We start from the raw sequence: 18,423 nt of genomic DNA on the forward strand, positions 1-18,423 counted from the left end.
GGGTGGTATTACAAAGAAGGCCCCCTTCAGTGCCATCTCCCATCTCCCCTCTTGCTTCATTGCTCCATGAGGAATTCGGAGAAGGGTCTCCAGTGATGACCTCAGTAATCAGGTTGATATATATAGAGATAGGCAGATACCCTGACCCCAAGCCATTTAGGGCTTTATATGTTAACGTATTTATGGGTCCAGACAACAATGGCAGCCGGTGTAGCCAGCAAAGGACAGGAGTGATGTGTTCATGAACACCCATCCTGGACAGCAGGTGCACTGCCTGATTTTGAACAAATTGCAATGTCTGAACCATTTCCAAGGGCAGCTCCATGTAAAGTGCATTGCAGTAATCCAGGCCCAAGGTTACCAGTGCGTGTATGACTGGCAAGACTGCACTCATCCAAGGAGGGTCAAAGCTGATATATACCAGCTAAAACTGGTTAAAAGCACTCCTGAATCCCGAGTGCACCTGAGCAACAAGTGACCACTCAGGATTCAGCAGCACTCCAAGATTGCGAACCTTGTTCTTTAGAAGAAGTGCAATCCCATCCAGGAGAGGTTGAAAATTCCCCAGTTGGACAGATGGTCTCCCTACCAACATTACTGTCTTAATCTGGATTGGGCTTCAGTTTACTGGTCAACATCCAGTCTATTACCAAGCCCAAGCACTGGTCAAGAACAGAGGCTACTTTATTTGGATTTGATGAGAATGAGAGGTAGAGCTGAGTGTCATCAGCGTACTGATGGCACTTCAGCCCATACCTCCTGATGACCTCTCTCAGCAGTTTCATGTAGATGTTAAAAAGCATGGGGGACAAAATGGTGTCCTGTGGGTCTCATGGCACAGAGCAAAGGTCCCTCAACACCACCATCTGGAGATGGTCGGCTGGATAGGAGCACAGCTACTGACTTCCAACCCAGCCATTCTCTCCAAAAGGATACCATGGTTGATGATATTGAAAACCACTGACAGAATTTAGGGAAAGAAAGAAAAACTATGTGGGCCTTAAAGTTCAGGGTAGGGATGGCTTTGACCTGGGCCCTATTGCCATGAGCAAAATAAGTAGACTAAAATGTAGACAATGCGTAAGGAATTTTATGCAAACATAGTTTCCTGACTTTAACAGATTTTAAAAAGATTTAAATACCCCATATAGAAATGCTAGAACAAAACAAACAGCATTCTCAGCAATGAAATACAGGTCCAGGCCCTTCTATAAAAAGTAAGTACATGCACAGAAAACTCTAGCAGTTGTTCTCAGAGAGACAGAAAGTTACGTGCCATCCCACATTAGGTGCTTTCTGAAAGATTAAAAGTCCTGGTATTCTTCAGTTTCACATGGCATTTCCTGTGTGCCACAGAAGGAGTGTGAATGCAGGAGGTGGAGACAAGCATTACAATACTCCAGGAACATTGTGATCTCAGGAACACTGAGCCCGTGCGGCTTGATAGAATTTATAGGCCTAAGAAAATATGTGGGTAAATGAGCCAGACATTGAATCTTAAGAGTGTGTAAAACATTCAGTCCTAGCTCCCAAAGACAGGGAACCATATCTGAAGGACACTCATGGCTCTTACATCATATGTGTATATGCCATAGCTGTGTATAAATATAAATCTAACAACCAAGAATATAAGATCCGTAGGGAGCTCAAGAACAGCCATTAGTTCTTCATTTCTTTTAAATGGTCAAAGGGAGACAGGGCCCGTGTTATAATTTTATACTGTGCCCAAGGAAATAATACTTGGATGCGGCTTCTGGGTTAGAATTCTGCCTTGATTTAACTTGCTTGCCTAAATTATGAAATTTGGGGGTTTAACTGTGTTGCTTATATGCTTTGGGGGTTTGGGTTGAAATTAAATATTATAGGTTACTTTTTGGAAAGCTGCTTGTAAATGTGAACCTTCATTTTTGGCTGGCTTTTTTATTGAAGAAATAGTATTGCATGAGTTAGGAATGCTGTCTAGAACACTGTCTCATGTGTTTTCTTGTCCATGAGTTTAGAGATGACCTAGTACAGTGCTACCCAAGAGTGATGGAAAGGCACACATGCTACTTTTAAAGAAATGAAGTAGAGAGCCAAAGATGTGAACTGCCCAGACTTCTTTGGCTATGGGGGAAGAATAAAAATGAAATTAATATTAATAACATAATTTCCATTTAATTAAACTGTAAAGCTCTAATATAAATGTTCATCTATTGCAGCATGTGGTCTTTGAATATGTTTAAGCAAAACTCTTTAAATAAGCTAATTCAGTTATAATTGAGGCATTGCTGTTTCTTTGGGTTACAGTTTAACACAAAATTAGCATTGCCTGCAGAAAAATAGTACTTGAATGCTGATTCTTCAGTTTCATCTTGGGAGATGTCTTGTGGAAAGGTTATTTCAATTTGCTCATTTCTTCTTTTCTGTAGAATTCTTTACTGAATTGGATAAAGTGATGGGCCCTCTTATCTTTAATGCAAGTGTCATGACAGACCTAGTACGTTACACCAGACAGGGACTGCATTGGTTGCGTTTGGATGCCAAGTGATAACTGGACTGAAGAAACCTAAAGCATAGAAGATACTTTTCTTGCTGCCTCTGATTTTTTTCAACACTGTGTCATAAAAATAAGGAAGACTGCCATAATGCATTGCTTAGTGAAAGCTAAAATTAAGGAATGTTTTCATGTGTCTCCCAGCATCATGTATGTGAGAACTTCCAAACCATCATGTTAATGAACTTTTCTCAGTTGTCCCATTTTAAAGATATTTAAAAATAGTTTAATCTCTGCATCATTTTAATATATGATGGATTCATTGCGCTGCAATTGGATTGGAATTCTAGTAACTATGCCTAACAAATCTCTTTTAAAACTTATTTATTTTAATTTGTTTTTGAAAGGTCTATTTTGGACGCTGTTAAGAGTTAGCTCTTTTTCCTATAAATTTTACCCAATCAAGTACCTAGTGAAGATTAAATGTAGACACTTTATTTAAGTATTTTGTGAGCTTTGTTATTCTGTAATGTCTTGTGGTGGTAGAGCTTGTAAGAGAAAGTCAGGGTTGATAGATTCTAAACTGTAGGGAGAAATTTTCATGAATATTTCAGTCAACCCCTAAATGACAGCCACTGTTTTACTATTGTACTAAGTTGCAAGGATACTCTTCTATATATTAAGCCATTGTATTTAAGTGAAATATGAAAAGATCCATATGGAAAATAGCTTCAGAACAAATGTCTTAACACTAATAATCACAGAACATTACAAGAAGTTGCATTTAATGCAGTATTAAAGTGATATGGGTCACAAAGAGCTTCAGTCTCGAAGGACAGACTAGGAATGGTGTGAAATGGACAATCTTGTGCTTTGGTGCAGCTTCTTCATTTCCTTGCTTTTTGTTGTTTGAAGCTACTAACTTTAACTCCTCAGTGAAACTGATGTGCTTAATCAGAAAATATGAGTAGTGACTAGCATCTGTGTTTTCTTTCAGACAGGATTACTCAGTGGGCAACATAGGGTAGAGTGTAGAGCTCTGTTTACAGGAACATTTTAAACCGTTCTGTCCAGCTAATTTGAAATCTTGCTTTTACACCATTTTAATTGCACCATGTTAAATGTTTGTGATGGGAGCAGAATGTTTAATTTTCATGGAAATTACTGTGATCAGCAAGAATCATGCATGGAATTCTTAATTCATTGCTTTAAGGTTACTAACCAAAGTACCTTTCCATTGAAGGTGCTTATCTGACTAAAAGAATATTGCTTAGCATCCCTATCATGTCTGGTGTGCCTTATGCCTTTTTAGATGAAGATTTTGAATACTGTTTACAAGAGGTTTTACACATAGGACCTGGTATACTGTATCCAGTTGATCTCCTGCAGTACTTTGGTAAAATTTGACTTCCTTTTCCTAATACTAGTGGCTGTCATTTGTTGACAATACACATTAGTTGTCTTCTTAGAGTCAAACTCTGAACCCCTTCAGTGGGATTGTGGAATGCTGCTTTGCCTGCCCTTGTCTCTGAACCCTGCCCCAGATGTGATCATGCATGTCCAAGGAAATGATTGCACTAAATTTATGTCTAGCTGTATAGCTATGTGCCAAAATGATGGCGAGCTTTGAAAGAAGGAATAGAATGCTACATTAAGGAGTACTGCAGTGTGTCCTTGGGACACTGAGAATTGAGTAGCTTCATAAATTATAGTAATTTCACTAAACTATAGCTTGCATATTCATAGAGCCTTGCATCCTGATGTTTTATACTCCTTAGGGATGCGTGAGTTCATTCCCTAATACTTTGGATCAAATCAATTGAAATTACTACCCTTTGGTTCTACATTCAAAATCAGTGATATTTACTATTGCACTCTACCCCACAACAGTACTGAGTGGAAGAAAATAGGTAGTTACATCTCTACATACATAGGAAGAAAATAGGTAGCTACATCTCTGCATACAAAAAAAGGTGTGTTGCTACTTAAGGGATAAAATTATGCATCATAGGAAGTTTTAATATGTGCAAGTGAAATGATTAAACAATGATGATCAAATGCAGTGACTGTATTACATTGCTACATATTCATGTTTTTTCATGTTGCTGTTAGGGCCAGCATGAGCAGCTGCCATGTGGAACCTTCTTTAGTTTGCACCCTTGGCGAGCAGTTCATTATGCACACAGATTAAGATAGTTCCAGATTATTTTTTTAAAGAAAAATTGTTTATAACAGACTTCCATGATACATCTCATATAAGTTGGTAGTATAGAGGTCTCCATCATGAGACCCAATTTTAAACAGGGCACTTTGCCACGGTCCCAAGAGGAACAACAGACTCCAGCTTAGATCCAGGAGGTAGTTTTCCGAACCTTAACATTCAGAAGTGCCTGGCACACTTACCACACTGAAGCCTCTATGCTTTCAGGAGCTAAATTGCAAGCTCACTTGCTGTGTAGCATCACTGAGGAAGCTTTTGTACCCAATTAACATGGACTGCCAATTGGAAAATATCTCTCTTTTAAAAAGAACATGGTTTTAAAAACTATAATATTCTATATCAGATTGGAGTTTTGAAAAGCTTCTTCAGATTAATCCTATCCTGAGCATTTGTATATGTAATAATTTATCAAGACCTCTCTAGTTTTAAAGGTCGACCTAAGGTAGTAGGTGTTTTCTGTTGTATTATGTGCCTCCAAGAGGGGTGTTCTGTATGCCCTTAATAAATGAGGAGTACCCTTCCTTCCCTAGGATAAACTATCAAAATTCCAACCAGCTAAATTGGACTCGCCAAATTTCATAAAACCATCTAACTTCAAATTCCTTTGTCTCTAAAGCGCATGAATAATTTCCCAAGATTAATTGTAAAACAAACATGTCATATGATTCTTTTCTGAAAAGCAAAAATAAGTTACTATCCTGAAGCTGCCCTTAAGAAGCATTGGGTTGGACTTAAATCAGACTAACTGCTCCCATTGATTTAATTAGAACTAAAGCATGATTAGCTTAGTCTGGATCCCACCTATTATAAGTACAGGCAGTCCTTAGGTTACAAATGAAGCCATGAAGCCTATTAATTTAAAAGGCTTACTGCATAAAAATATCATCATAGAAAGAGAGGAAGCAGAAGGGGAGAAGGAAGGCTTCCAAAGCATCACCATAGATAGAGAGGAAGGGAAAGGGCAGAGAGGGAGGCCTCCAAAGCAGGCTTTCCTGTCCTGCCCATCTGGAGAGGGAAATCTCACCAGCATTTCCTTGCTGCAAAGACGAGGCACTGGGCAAGGGTTGGGGTGGGGGGACTAGAGATATTTGCAGTTTTTCCACTCTTATGGGAGTTCTGAGTTGCTAACCCCTGTGAATGTGGAGGGCCAACTATATGTGATCTGCTTGCATACAAATTTGACTTAGAAGATGAATTTTCATTTTCTCAGGAGCAGAACTCATTTGTAATCCTGGGACTGCCTGTATATCTTGAGTACTAACACAAATAAAATTCTTGTCTTCATTTAAAAGCTCTGGAATAATAGATCCTAAGGGGTTAATGATTGTGGAATAACACATATCAGTGTTGCAGTATATCCCAGTGATAAGCCTTTAAAACCGGCTTAATAGTCAGACTAGATTTGCTCAGGTGTTCAAGTAATTTCTGAACTTTTCTCTCAAGCTTGCAGGTTCATAGGAGAGTAATTCATGAATGGTGGTGAGAGATCCACCACGGGACTCTGGGTGTTTCACCAGACTGCTGGCAGTGGGTGTGTGAAACAGTATAGCCCAAGAAGGTACCTGTGTTTCACTTTATGAGCTAGTGATGAGGTAGAAACCAAGTGGCAGGTTCCAAACTAAGCAGAATTCTAATGGTGGAACCTGTTGATAAAATGTGTAGGGACCACTGACCTTGTACACACATGGCTACTTCATTTTGTACCTTAAATGAACAGTCAGGGTACCAGACTGAGATGGCCCAGCATGTTCAGTTCAAAATGATTTAAATCTCTTGGCTGTAAAGCAGAGCAAATAGCTCTTGACCTTTTGACAGCAGTATGCAATTTGTAATATACGTGTTTCGAATACATATATCTACATAAATATATAGATGAATGAACTCAAGTCTGTCCAAAGTTCGTTAATACTTGTGTTAGATTATAGTGCAGCTGACTATATCAGTATATTTATTGAGTGCTGAGCCATCCTAATTTTGGTGATGGTGATAAATTTTGCATATTATGCAGGAGTGCTATTGGTTTCTTTTAGATTATTGAAGCTTGATTGCTGTGATTTTATACAAAGCAACCCCTGTAGTGTGTTTTAATGATCAGCCACAGCAGGTATGGAGTCGATGCATAGAATTGCTTGCCTAAGGCAAGTAAAACACAGCTGTAGGCAGATTACTATATAGTTTGCCAAATCTGGCAGATAATGGGGAAGACTACCTTTGCTATATATATTAATATTTCCTTGCACTGTAAACTCTGCAGTATTTTTATTAAAGCAGTTTAAGTGGACCTGAGCAAATCAAGTTTGAATACAGTTTACCCATAGGAAGAGTAAGCGACATCCAAACCATATGGTAGAGTCCTGAATGGCAAATATTTCATAAATATTTGGGTCAAGGACAGAATGACTTTAAATTGAGTAGAAATCAGTATTGTGGGAAATGTGGGTTTTCAGTAGCTAAGTTAATGTTGGATATCTTTCAACATCTTATAGCCAAAGCTTGTACAAAGCTGAGCTGTGTTAAGCAATCTCAGCCATTTCCCAAAAGATAGAAATTACAGCTTAACTATACGGTCAAGGAATGATAATTTTCATTCTTTTGGATGGGCACTGGGGTGTTTACAGCATTTTAAAATAGCAGTGATGGGAAGTAGGTTAATAGCAACATTGTCATTGGAATGAGACCATCCTGGAAAACCCAAGCTTGTGTCCAATATGCCTTCCCCCACCTCCACCTCTTGCCAGTTCATTGAGTTTTAGGCGAACTCAGCTGAAGACATTTGAACTGCTGATTCTGCTCCAGCAATTATTAAACAAATCTAATGTTGGCTTTGCTTTTCCATTCCATCTGTAAATGTATTGGCAAAACGTTTGTTTCTGGCAATGTAACTGTGAACAGAACTGATAGTGGCAAATTGGACTCAAAATGTTTCCTTTTACCTAATTTGTAAACCATGTTGGTATTGCAGCCAGCATTTCAAGATGGCTGCATTAAGATCTCTGAGAACTTGGCTTCATGGGCCTCTGCAAGCACAGTTGCTAACATTTGTATCTGGCTCCCCTTTTAAATGGTTTTAAGAAGTTTTGTATATGGAGGATAAAGTGCTTATATATTTATTAAAGATCCTTTATCTTATTTGAAATTATTTGGTAAAGAATGTTTTTTCTTTTCCTTTGGGGGCAAACAGGTGGGGTGGGGTGGGGGTGGGAGGTTATTTTTAATCTTTTAACTTATCAATTAAAACCCTTCTTAAGAATGCCACCTGGTAATGATCATGGCTGGCAGGATGGCTCTCTGTTGTATGCTTTGTACATGACTTGTCCATGTCTTATACATTTTGTTACTTATCAACATATTTAGTCATTTGTTTTCAACCAAAACTAAACCTTAAACAAAACTGTGATTTCCCCCCTCCCTTCCTTTGCAATACATTTGAAATTTCAAAAGGGTACTTTGGGGTTCCAAATTAGGATTTCTAAGTCAGTATGTGCATTTCACGTATGTTAATGGTGAGCAAAGTATTATATACTAACTAGATTTTTTTCCACATCTGTATAGTATATTCTATGTATTTTGTGGTATTGAGATTATAGAAAGTTTAGTGTCTGAAATATGCGTTTAATGTGTATTTTTAAACAAATTTATGGCAATTAAATATTTGGAGAAAAGGGTATCACATTTCAATTTGTAAAGATCTTTTTAACTACTGTGTCATTAAAATGCTTTGTACAATGCAGAACTGTAACTGGAGAAACTAAGTTTAATAAATATCAAATAGATTTTCTGTATTAAACATTATAAGCACTGTGCTTGAATTAATCTATTTGTATGGGGCTTTCTGCAATGGCATTGCACACTGAAATTTATGCTTGAGGATGGGGCGGGGCTGGCATTATGTTGTCATAAATTTCATTTGCCAGTGGGAACTGGGGACACTTGTGTATTTTTTGCTCTATTTTATCTAGGCAATTTGTTTTAAACTCTCACAAAAATTACCTCTGAAGTACATATTATATCAAGCTCATGAATGCATTACCCACTGGATAATGAAAGTTTGAAATCTACAGGTAACAACTGAAAGAAAAGGTAAACATGGGAAGAGCGATGGAATAAATGTGGTACCCAGATTATTATTGATGTGCTTTTTCTGGTTCACTGGACAATTGTGAGTATTCCCAACTCTTTATAAAAACTCATGGAATCAGCACCATGAGTTGTATCTAATGACATTATTTTCCAGTGGAACAGGCATATGCGATAAATCAATTTCCCCCTTCCCCTTTTAGGAGACCCTCTGGGGCAGATCTTCAGGCTACATGTGGGGTGGCCTCAGTGGGGGAAGGGAAAATGCCCAATGTGCACGTGGAAGGCTGCTTACATAATGTTGGATGTAACCCCATATAATTTCTTTAACTGCTGTGGAGAGGGTACTCTTTACTCAAGAGTTCTTTCAGTGTATCTTCCCAGAATATGTCAGTCCTTATTGGTTGCATACAGGACAAATAGCAAAATGTGTTTTGCTTTTACAGAATTTTAATGTCTCTCACAGAAAAAAAATGAAATACAAACAGTATAAAGAGTTAAATCAGGTTAAGCTACTATAGCTTGGCTAAAGGCCCACCTTAGAAAAAGATGGAAAGATATAATTTAAACTGGCCTGTGTTGCTGGCATTTCAAAATGTTAATTGAAAAGCTTGAAGTATTTCCAAGGGATGGTGACAATAAATAAACAGGGAGGAGCATTGGCAAAGGCAACAGCACTATTTTCTTCTTCTTAGGAATCACATCTGTGATGATACTACAGCACAGTGTTTGTTCCTGCAAAAGAAAGGAAGGAAGGAAGAAAGGTAGTGTAAGTTTACTTTTTTAGGCATTTTGGGACTAACCTGTGTACAAATTGATTAAAATACTGTAATTCAATGCAAACTTGCATGTGCTTGTATTACATTATTTGAATTCTATAGTATCTGTTTTCGAAGAAAGAAAGTACCAGTGTTACATTAGTGCTAGTTTAAGTGCATTAGAGAACTACACATCCAAAGTAGAAGATTTTTTCCCTCAATGGTAACTTTGTACGTTTGTAGGGAATAATAAACTAGCAGAAATATTCTAGACATTGGCTCAATGACACCATGCTTTCATGTCTTAATACATTATTTTCATTTTGGACATCCCTATAGTTCTTTATCTGCAGTACATTTCCCAAAATATGTTTGGTCTGTACTATATTGAACCCTTGGATGTTCTGCAGGCAGAACTGGAGAATCCAACATGTTGGGGGTTCTGCAACAGTGGTACTAAATGGTCAATGTTACCATTTTTCAGATATTAAAAATGAAAAGTGTTCACCATTCTGACAGCTGTGCTAATCAAACGATTTATAAAAGCCTTAAATTAATAAATTAACATTAAATAGAAAATATTTCATGAGACATGCAAAGTTGGCAATTCTTGTCATTATGGATTTTTGCTCCCACTAATTTTGTAGGCTTCGGGAGACAGTACTTCTTTCTAATTAAGATGACCAGATTATTATTGAAGTAATCATAATGACAGAACCCTTGGTTGTCCCCGTTTGCATTAAATTCATGTCTTTTATTCAAAGACTGAGAAGAAAATACCTGCATAGTCTTGTGGAGCATTCACTGTTATCCCTGCATGATGCTCCAATTGGTCTTGAGATCCCTCTCCAGAAAGGTGTCATTCTCTTCTGCCTCATTACCTGAGAGCTTTGTGGATACAGTGAGGCACAGTGTATCTGAAACATAATTACAATGTGGTTGTTATATATGACATTCAGCCTTCAACTGCTCAAAAGTCCTCTTCAGATTTGACAAACCACACCAGCATTTCTGTGTGGAAAGAACTGATGCCCATTGTTTCTATGTAGTTATTCCCTAAACTAGTGATAATTTTAAAAAAATAAAAATTTGCAAGTGCAGAAATGTACATCTGACCTTATTCTTCTGTTTTTTTAATGTGTTGCCCACCTATCTACCAAGAAAAAGACCTTTATGCAAGTGGTGTCTCTCTGCAGTGTTTTTTCTTCCATGCAAAACAGAAAAACAAATCAGTGTTATACTTGGGAGCCCTGTCCAGAAAAGGCAATGACCTTCAATGGTACATTCCACGTGAGGAAAGATCCAGCAAAATAAAAACACTTGCTCCAAACGTACATATGGTATAATGATGGACATTTTGCTAGCAACCACTAATATGGGATCACTATGTTTTTTTTTACTTTTGTGCTCGTTTGGGGATTAGAGAAACTGCTGTGGACACCACCACAAAATGCCCAACCAGTGGGTCATTGCTCTTGACATACAGCTATCACACTTCGGGCTCTTAGTCTGCCTCCTACTCTGCAAAAACTTTTGCTTCATGTCTAAGAAATACTGCAGCATCTCTTTAATATGGGATTATCTAATTTGGCTAATTGTTGGCAGTCCAATACAGCTAATACTTTCAAATATATGATTTGACAATGCCCTGTAGTTGCTACTTTGGGGGATAGATGTAATTTCACAGATACAATTTGTACTGGAGCAGTGAAATACTCATTACCTGCTTCATGAGAATTAGCAAATGGTCAGCATAGATGGATTCTCTGCAGCCATATGACAGCTATAAAACTGTTGCTACAACACTGAAAGGATAAACACCTCCCATAATACAATTAACTGACAATCGTCAAATGATTTTGATGCTTTTATTTGAATATTTAGTCCAGTTGATCGAAGCCTGTGTATAATTGCTAGGAAGTGATATGCATGTCATACTAATAAATACATGTATATTTAAAAATCAGGAGAAAATTAGAATCTTTATAAAAACAATTTGGGGGCTGCATGCTCTATTTTGGGGATGCCTTTGCACTAACAGTCATGTTTGCATGGTGCTGGCTAACAGCACTGGTGGTCTCTAGTTACTGACAGATATAAACGTGAGATATTCTTGAAATAAGTGTTGAAATGTGGTAAATGTCATAAATAACTAAACTAGTATGTTCCTGAATTTTTGGAATTCAAATGCAAGAAGTGTTCTTACCTGAAATAGCAGGCCTGAACAAATGAAGATTATTGTCGCAACCTGCAAACTCTGCATCCTCCTTGGATAGCTTTCTCCACGTCACTGTTTCCCAAGTGGGGCTAGAAGCCTGTGGATGTGTTTGCCAGGCTTTTCTGCTTCGTCTTTTATAGATGTAATTCCTCATTGCATCAGCTGCCGGCTTATTAAAAAGGCAAAGATCACATTAGAGACAACGATTTAATAAGTTAATGCCTAAGTGATAGTCCAAAGTTTTCCCTCTAGGCTAAATATATTTGCTTTTCAAGCATTTGTACTTTGGTCAGTGTATCAAACAGGCCAACTGTTCTTTTTTTAAAACTTACATTTCACTAGTTACACCATGTACCTACAAAAGGGTCAAAGGCCAGGGCAGAAAAGAGAGAACTGATCTATGCTCGTCCACCGTGTTCTTGGGCAGAATTAAATGAGAACTACTAGTAGTTTAATCCTGAGAAATGTGGATCTACTGAGTGGGGTCTCTGTGCAGTCATTTGCTTAAAAAAGTACACATTCAGCATGTCTATTCAGGAAACATGTGCAAGTAAAGTACAAAATGTCAAAACAGGTATGTACACATGCACAAAAATCTGGATATGGTCCAAGATTGTCTTTTCTGTGAAATGATGAATGGTATAGGTCAGTGATGGTGAACCTTTTAGAGACCGAGTGCCCAAACTGCAACCCAAAACCCACTTATCGCAAAGGGCCAACACTGCAATAAAACTTGAAAACAGCCAGTCCAAGCAAATGTATGTATGTATATATCCTGGGCAGCACACTGACCAGCCATGTGAAAGCTTGGATGAGTGGCGGCTCATGTGTCGCGGCTTGTGACATCATTGCCTGGCACCACTACTCCATTCAAAGCATGTGCATGGCCCCTATGTGCACTGTTATCTGATGCGCATGCCATGGGTTCGCCACCACTGGTATGGGTTAACTATTAGTCTTGTGAATACAATGTAGCATTCCACATTGACTCTGTTCTGCAAAATGCTAGACAATCAACACATTTTTTTCCTCCAGTAAGCTGAAAGTAATATATAATGCACTCTAATTGTTATAATTCTTTTGTGCAGGAAGTTGGGTTAAGACCATCACCCAAGGCCACTTTCTGAGTTTTCTGGCTTAATAGAAACTTGAATTTGGGTTTTCCCAGACCAAGTTCAACTGCCATTCTACCACACTTAAAATAGCTTGGATCCAAAAGTGCTCTTGCATACATAGGATATGCTTCCACTTGGGCAAACTGAGCCCCTTTTTTTGTTTGTTTCGGCCAGTCCTGCTACAGTCCTGCTACACGGCAGCTGCTACAATGAACTCCACAGTGTTGAGGTTGTTCAAGTGTAATTTTAAAATATATGTTATGTAAGTTTCCCACCTCCAGCTCAGATTGTCATACAGACAGACATGAGGCTCTACTACAGATATGTCATTGGATAGCTGCTGCAAAAATAAGTATTATTAGGAGAGTAAGCAGAGGCATTTGTTAGGATTAAGCTTCATGCTCTCTGCCTATCTCTCACCTCCAAAACAGCTCGACACATGCTCCAGAATCACGTGTGTTACCCCTTGTCCAGTTGACTGGAAATGTTTCTCATGTTCCAAGTGTTTAAAGGTTTCATTTCATCTCTGAAAAACAAATGAATCCCACAGTGATATCTTTCTCTGAATCCATCACTGTGCTCACTGTTTAATGTGTTCTGTTCAAATATTAGTTCTAAGTATAGTTATTAATTAAATCTCTGTCTAAATAGAAAGTGTACTTCATTTTGGAAAACAGGGCTCCCAAGTGTAATAGCTAGCTAAAAATGTGCCAACAGAGAGGACACAGCAAAGCTTTATGTGGTTCAATCTTCAAAACTTTTCATCTGAATTTTTTAAGACACTGGTAATGGAATGAGAATTTCTTCCTCTTACCCCCTGCCCCTGGCACAAGTATACAGATGGTGCTAGTTCATAGATCCACAAGGGTGGGGTACTTCAGGCACAAGGTCCTAATTAGTCCTTTGAAACTCTAGACAACCATGTTGCTTTCTCGAGCCCCACTACTGATAGTTTAGTAGTTTGCTAGCATTTGTACATTTTCCTCCATCTGCAATAGTTAGAGGATTTTCAAAGGATTAGCAAGACAGCAGCCAATTTCAAACAATCTGATAACCTATGCTTAAGGGTTGGTATGGGCAGTTACTGAATCATGAGTTATCACATTGTCTGAACCCATGGTGAACAACCCAACAAGCAGCCATGGCTTCTCTTCACCTGGATTCAGACAACAGCCTTTTCAACAACCTGTGGTTCAAAAACAACCCACACTTACTCCATACTTTCCCCTTAAGTGTGGGTTATTGAACCAGGGGTTATGTTGTTGGAACCCAGTTAATAAAAAGGTTTAAGCTCTACAATCCTGCTTTTTGACCTTACTCTTAGCCTTTGGCCTGGCTGCCTTGCTGTTGGCTCCGTCTACCACTGGAAAATGGTTTTCAAGAGCTTCTCCAAAGCTGAATTTAGCCATTCGGCTGAAAGGGTTTCCTCACCTATACAATTTGCCTGATAGTAAGGGCCATTTGGAAAAGGTGTAGCATTTTTTCCAGTTGCTGTGATGTTTGAAAATAATCAAACCCAATAAAAGTTCATACCCAATAAAAGTTTTTGCTGCACAATCCATATGGAAGCATCTCTTAAATATATTGCATTTTAGAAAGGTTTAATCCCAATTAAAATCTAGAGATACAGAATTTAACTCTTGATGAATTATATCAGTGGAACTGAGAAAGTTATTTGATCACACTATATGCTCATTTGTGTGCCTAATACCAGGAGATTTGTGTTATCAGCATTGACTGTTTTGTGAGTTGTCACCTGTTAACAATATCACTGTCAGCAAGCACATATTAGGAATTTAATTTCCTTCTGATCTTATGGTTTACAATTATATATCTGACATGCTTGCTACCCCTTCGTGCATCTGACGAAGTGGACTATCATCTACAAAAACTTATGCCACAGTAAACGTGCCAGCCATTAAGATGCTACAAGACATTTGCTGCTTTTGCTGCAACAAAACAATGGCTAGTCCGATGGAAGTTCTCAGATGGTGTACCCTACCCTGAGAGATGGGAGTGTTGGCAACCTAGCAGACAGGGCTGATGCGAAAGTGAACATGAAACCCTTAAAAGGCTATTTGTTTATTCATTTAAAACATTTATATACCATCAAATTGTGCCACAGCACCTCTGGGCAGCTCACAACTGTAAGATTAAAGTACAATTAAAACACAATAAAAACCAGTAACACATTAAAAAATAAGAATAAAATACAAGCAAAAAACACGAAACAAAGGTCTATGGTATTATTTAAAAAAAAAGAAGGAAGGTGCCTGGTGCTGAAAAGAAAGTGAGAAACTCACCAGGCAAATCTTGGGGAGAGCATTCCAAATATGGGGAGTGGCTGCAGAAAAGGCCCTCCTCCTAGCGGCCACCCCCTCTCCTCCTCAAGGGATGGCTCACACAGGAGGGCCCCCTGCGTAGATCTCAAAGGCTGGGCATGGGTGCAGGCGCTCCCTAAGACAACTGGGGCCTAAGCCATTTAGGGCTTTATATGCCAACACAAGCACCCTGAATTGGGCCCGGGCCACAGCTGGTGACCAAAGATCTTTCCGTGTAGGTGTTCCGTGGGCCGCTCTAGGGGCTCCTGTCACCAGCCGAGCTGTACCAATTATATTCTGTACCAACTGCAATTGCTGGACCGTCTTCAGGGCATCCCCAGATAGAGTGCATTACAGTAATCTATTTGGGATGTTACCAGTGCACAGGTGAATGTTTTCAGGCTCTGTCTATCCAGGCAAGGACAAAGCTATTATAACTTCCATAGCTGGAGGAAAGCATCCCTGGATACCAAGCTCACCTGATATTCCAGGGACACACCCAGGTCCAGGAGCACCCCCAGACTGTAGACACTGTCCCTTAGGGGATGTGCAACCCCATCAAGGACAGCGCAATGCCCCTCCAACCTGTCAAAAATGACCTCCATCTTGTCAGAATTGTGCCTCAGTTTATTGACCCTCATCCAGTCCATTATCGAGCTCAAGCCCCAGTTCAAAATGGCGAGTCTCACCTGGGTGAGATGTAAAAGAGATGTAGAGCTGAGTATTATCAACATATTGCTGAGTCCTCAGGCCAAACCTCCGAATGACTATTAAAGTGATACAGAAATGTGTTGTGTTTACACTTGAAAACAACAGCCCTTCAATTTAAAAATTGCATTTTCTTTTGATGAAAATACTTCTGACCTGGTTCCAAATAACCAAGTCCCCTTACAGGAGCCCGTTCTGCATGAAAGGGGATTTAATTTTCATGGATTCCACCCATGGTTCCATCCCAAGCTACTCCCAAGTCCTGGACAACTCTGAACTAGCAGGACGGTAGTGCAGGAGGAAGGGGAAATTGACCCTTAAAAATAAAATCCCTTTCTCTAGCGGGAAACCCCTGCTGAGTTCCTGCTAATACAGATTTAGATGCAACCCTGTCTACATATATTTGTAGAACACTCCCAAAAATTACATGCCAGCTTTGGAACAGAATGTATGAGCTTCTGAGAAAAATTGCACAAACGTTTGTCCTTGTTCTGACACACAGTGCAAAGTTCAATATGTGCAGGTGGAACAAAGTCTTGGGCTGAAAATGGGAATAAGTGTGCAAAAGTTTGCATGTCAGCCACTCTTAAACCTCACTGCAATCCAAAGCTAATAGTCCTGGAAGTTAATGAATCTTAACTATTAAGTAAAGCATTGTGATCATCTATAGGTTATGTTTCTGGTCCACTGCATTTTCCAATGCTGCTGCAGCCAGAGTGTGTACTTGTTTCCATAATCTTAGTACCTCTTGCTCTGCTTAGTGATGAGACCTACCAGGAAGCAGGAAATGAGGTAAAAAGGAGGGGTGCCTTCCTGGTCCTTGAACAGGTAGAACACAGTTATAATATACTTACAATGCATCTGCTTTTCCTTGTTTTTTGTTTTAATGTTTGAATTATTCCTTTCAACCCAATAGTTCAATGAGAGCTTAGCAGTTCCCAGAATTATACAAAGGAGAGATACTTATTGCTGCCAATTTAGATAAGACTATGCCACACTCTAGATTTATTATCTGGCTTCAGCCACAGTCTGTTCTTTGTTACTGTTATGCTTATTTAACTGGGGTCATACAAGTGTTACTGCCACAGCATGTGTCTACAAGAAGCTTTCTGCCAGCTTGGCCATCTCACCTTTGGCCCTCTTCTCAGAGACATAATTCTTCCATGTTCACTTTGTTGTTGTTGTTAGTCGCGAAGTCATGTCCGACCCATCGCGGCCCCATGGACAACATTCCTCCACACCTTCCTGTCCTCCACCATCCCCCGGAGTCCACTCAAGCTCAGACCAACTGCTTCAGCGACTCCATCTAGCCACCTCATCCTCTGCCGTCCCCTCCTTTTGCCCTCAATTGTTCCCAGCATTAGGTTCTTCTCCAGTGAGTCCTTCCTCCTCATTAGGTGGCCAAAGTATTTGAGTTTCAGCTTCAGTATCTGGCCTTCTAAAGAGCAGTCAGGGTTGATCCCCTCTAGGACCGACCAGTTTGATTGCCTTGCAGTCCAAGGGACTCGCAGGAGTCTCCTCCAGCACAATTCAAAGGCCTCAATTCTTCTGTGCTCAGCCTTCCTTATGGTCCAGCTTTCACAGCCATGCATTGCAACTGGGAAAACCATAGCCTTGACTATACACACTTTTGTTGGCAGGGTGATGTCTCTGCTTTTTAGTATGCTGTCTAGATTTGCCATAGCTTTCCTCCCCAGGAGCAAGCGTCTTTTAATTTCTTGGCTGCAGTAACCATCTGCGGTGATCTTGGAACCCAATAGAATAAAATCTGTCACTACCTCCATTTCTTCCCCATCTATTTTCCAGGAGGTGAGAGGACCAGATGCCATGATCTTAGTTTTCTTAATGTTGAGTTTCAAACCAACTTTTGCACTCTCCTCCTCCACCCACATCAAGAGGCTCTTTAGTTCCTCTTCACTTTCTGCCATTAGAGTGGTATCATCTGCATATCTGAGGTTGTTGATATTTCTCCCAGCAAACTTAATTCCAACTGGTGATTCATCTAGCCCCACCTTTCTCATGATGTGCTCTGCGTATAAGTTAAATAGGCATGGTGACAGTATACAGCCTTGCCGAACTCCTTTCCCAATTTTGAACCAATCAGTGGTTCCGTGTCCAGTTCCCACTGTTGCTTCTTGACCCGCATATAGGTTTCTCAAGAGACAAATAAGATGGTCTGGTACTCCCATCTCTTTAAGAACTTGCCACAATTTGTTCTGATCCACACAATCAAAGGCGTTGGCATAGTCAATGAAGCAGAGGTATATGTTTTTTCTGGAACTCCCTAGCTTTCTTCATGATCCAGTGTACTTTCCTAATATTCGGGGGTGGGTGGGTTGTATGTATGCTTTTGAAAATCAAACCTCTCACTACAATTTGCTTCAATTTGCTCTACCTTCTTTGGCCTCAAACCATACCTTAAGCAATCTTGATTGGTCCCAGTCCCACTCATTGACTTACCTGATGGATTTTTGGGTGTTACATGCCCAAATTTAAATGAAGCATGTATGAACGAAAAATGGCACACAT

General features: G+C 39.4%; 2 protein-coding genes across 4 annotated transcripts in view; one reads left to right on the plus strand and one right to left on the minus strand.

Moving 5' to 3' along the window:
• The window catches only part of AFF4 (AF4/FMR2 family member 4), an 81,979-nt gene extending 73,490 nt beyond the window's left edge, over positions 1–8,489 (plus strand). For all 3 annotated transcript variants that reach the window (XM_044454572.1, XM_044454573.1, XM_044454574.1), the window contains exon 22: positions 2,412–8,489. In XM_044454572.1, the coding sequence (XP_044310507.1) occupies positions 2,412–2,530 (119 nt within the window). In that variant the 3' untranslated portion in view covers positions 2,531–8,489. The remainder of the gene's footprint in view (positions 1–2,411) is intronic.
• A 902-nt stretch (positions 8,490–9,391) lies between these two features.
• Positions 9,392–11,874, minus strand: LEAP2 (liver enriched antimicrobial peptide 2). Its single transcript, XM_044454575.1, has 3 exons — positions 11,739–11,874; positions 10,313–10,449; positions 9,392–9,509 (listed from the first exon to the last, which is right to left on the minus strand). The coding sequence occupies exons 1-3, from the start codon at positions 11,793–11,795 to the stop codon at positions 9,473–9,475; spliced, it is 231 nt and encodes a 76-aa protein (XP_044310510.1). The 5' UTR covers positions 11,796–11,874; the 3' UTR covers positions 9,392–9,472.
• Positions 11,875–18,423: the final 6,549 nt, after the last annotated feature.

This window comes from Varanus komodoensis, unplaced genomic scaffold (assembly GCF_004798865.1).
Source record: "Varanus komodoensis strain SLA01 unplaced genomic scaffold, ASM479886v1 scaffold7_3, whole genome shotgun sequence".
Taxonomy (NCBI): domain Eukaryota; kingdom Metazoa; phylum Chordata; class Lepidosauria; order Squamata; family Varanidae; genus Varanus; species Varanus komodoensis.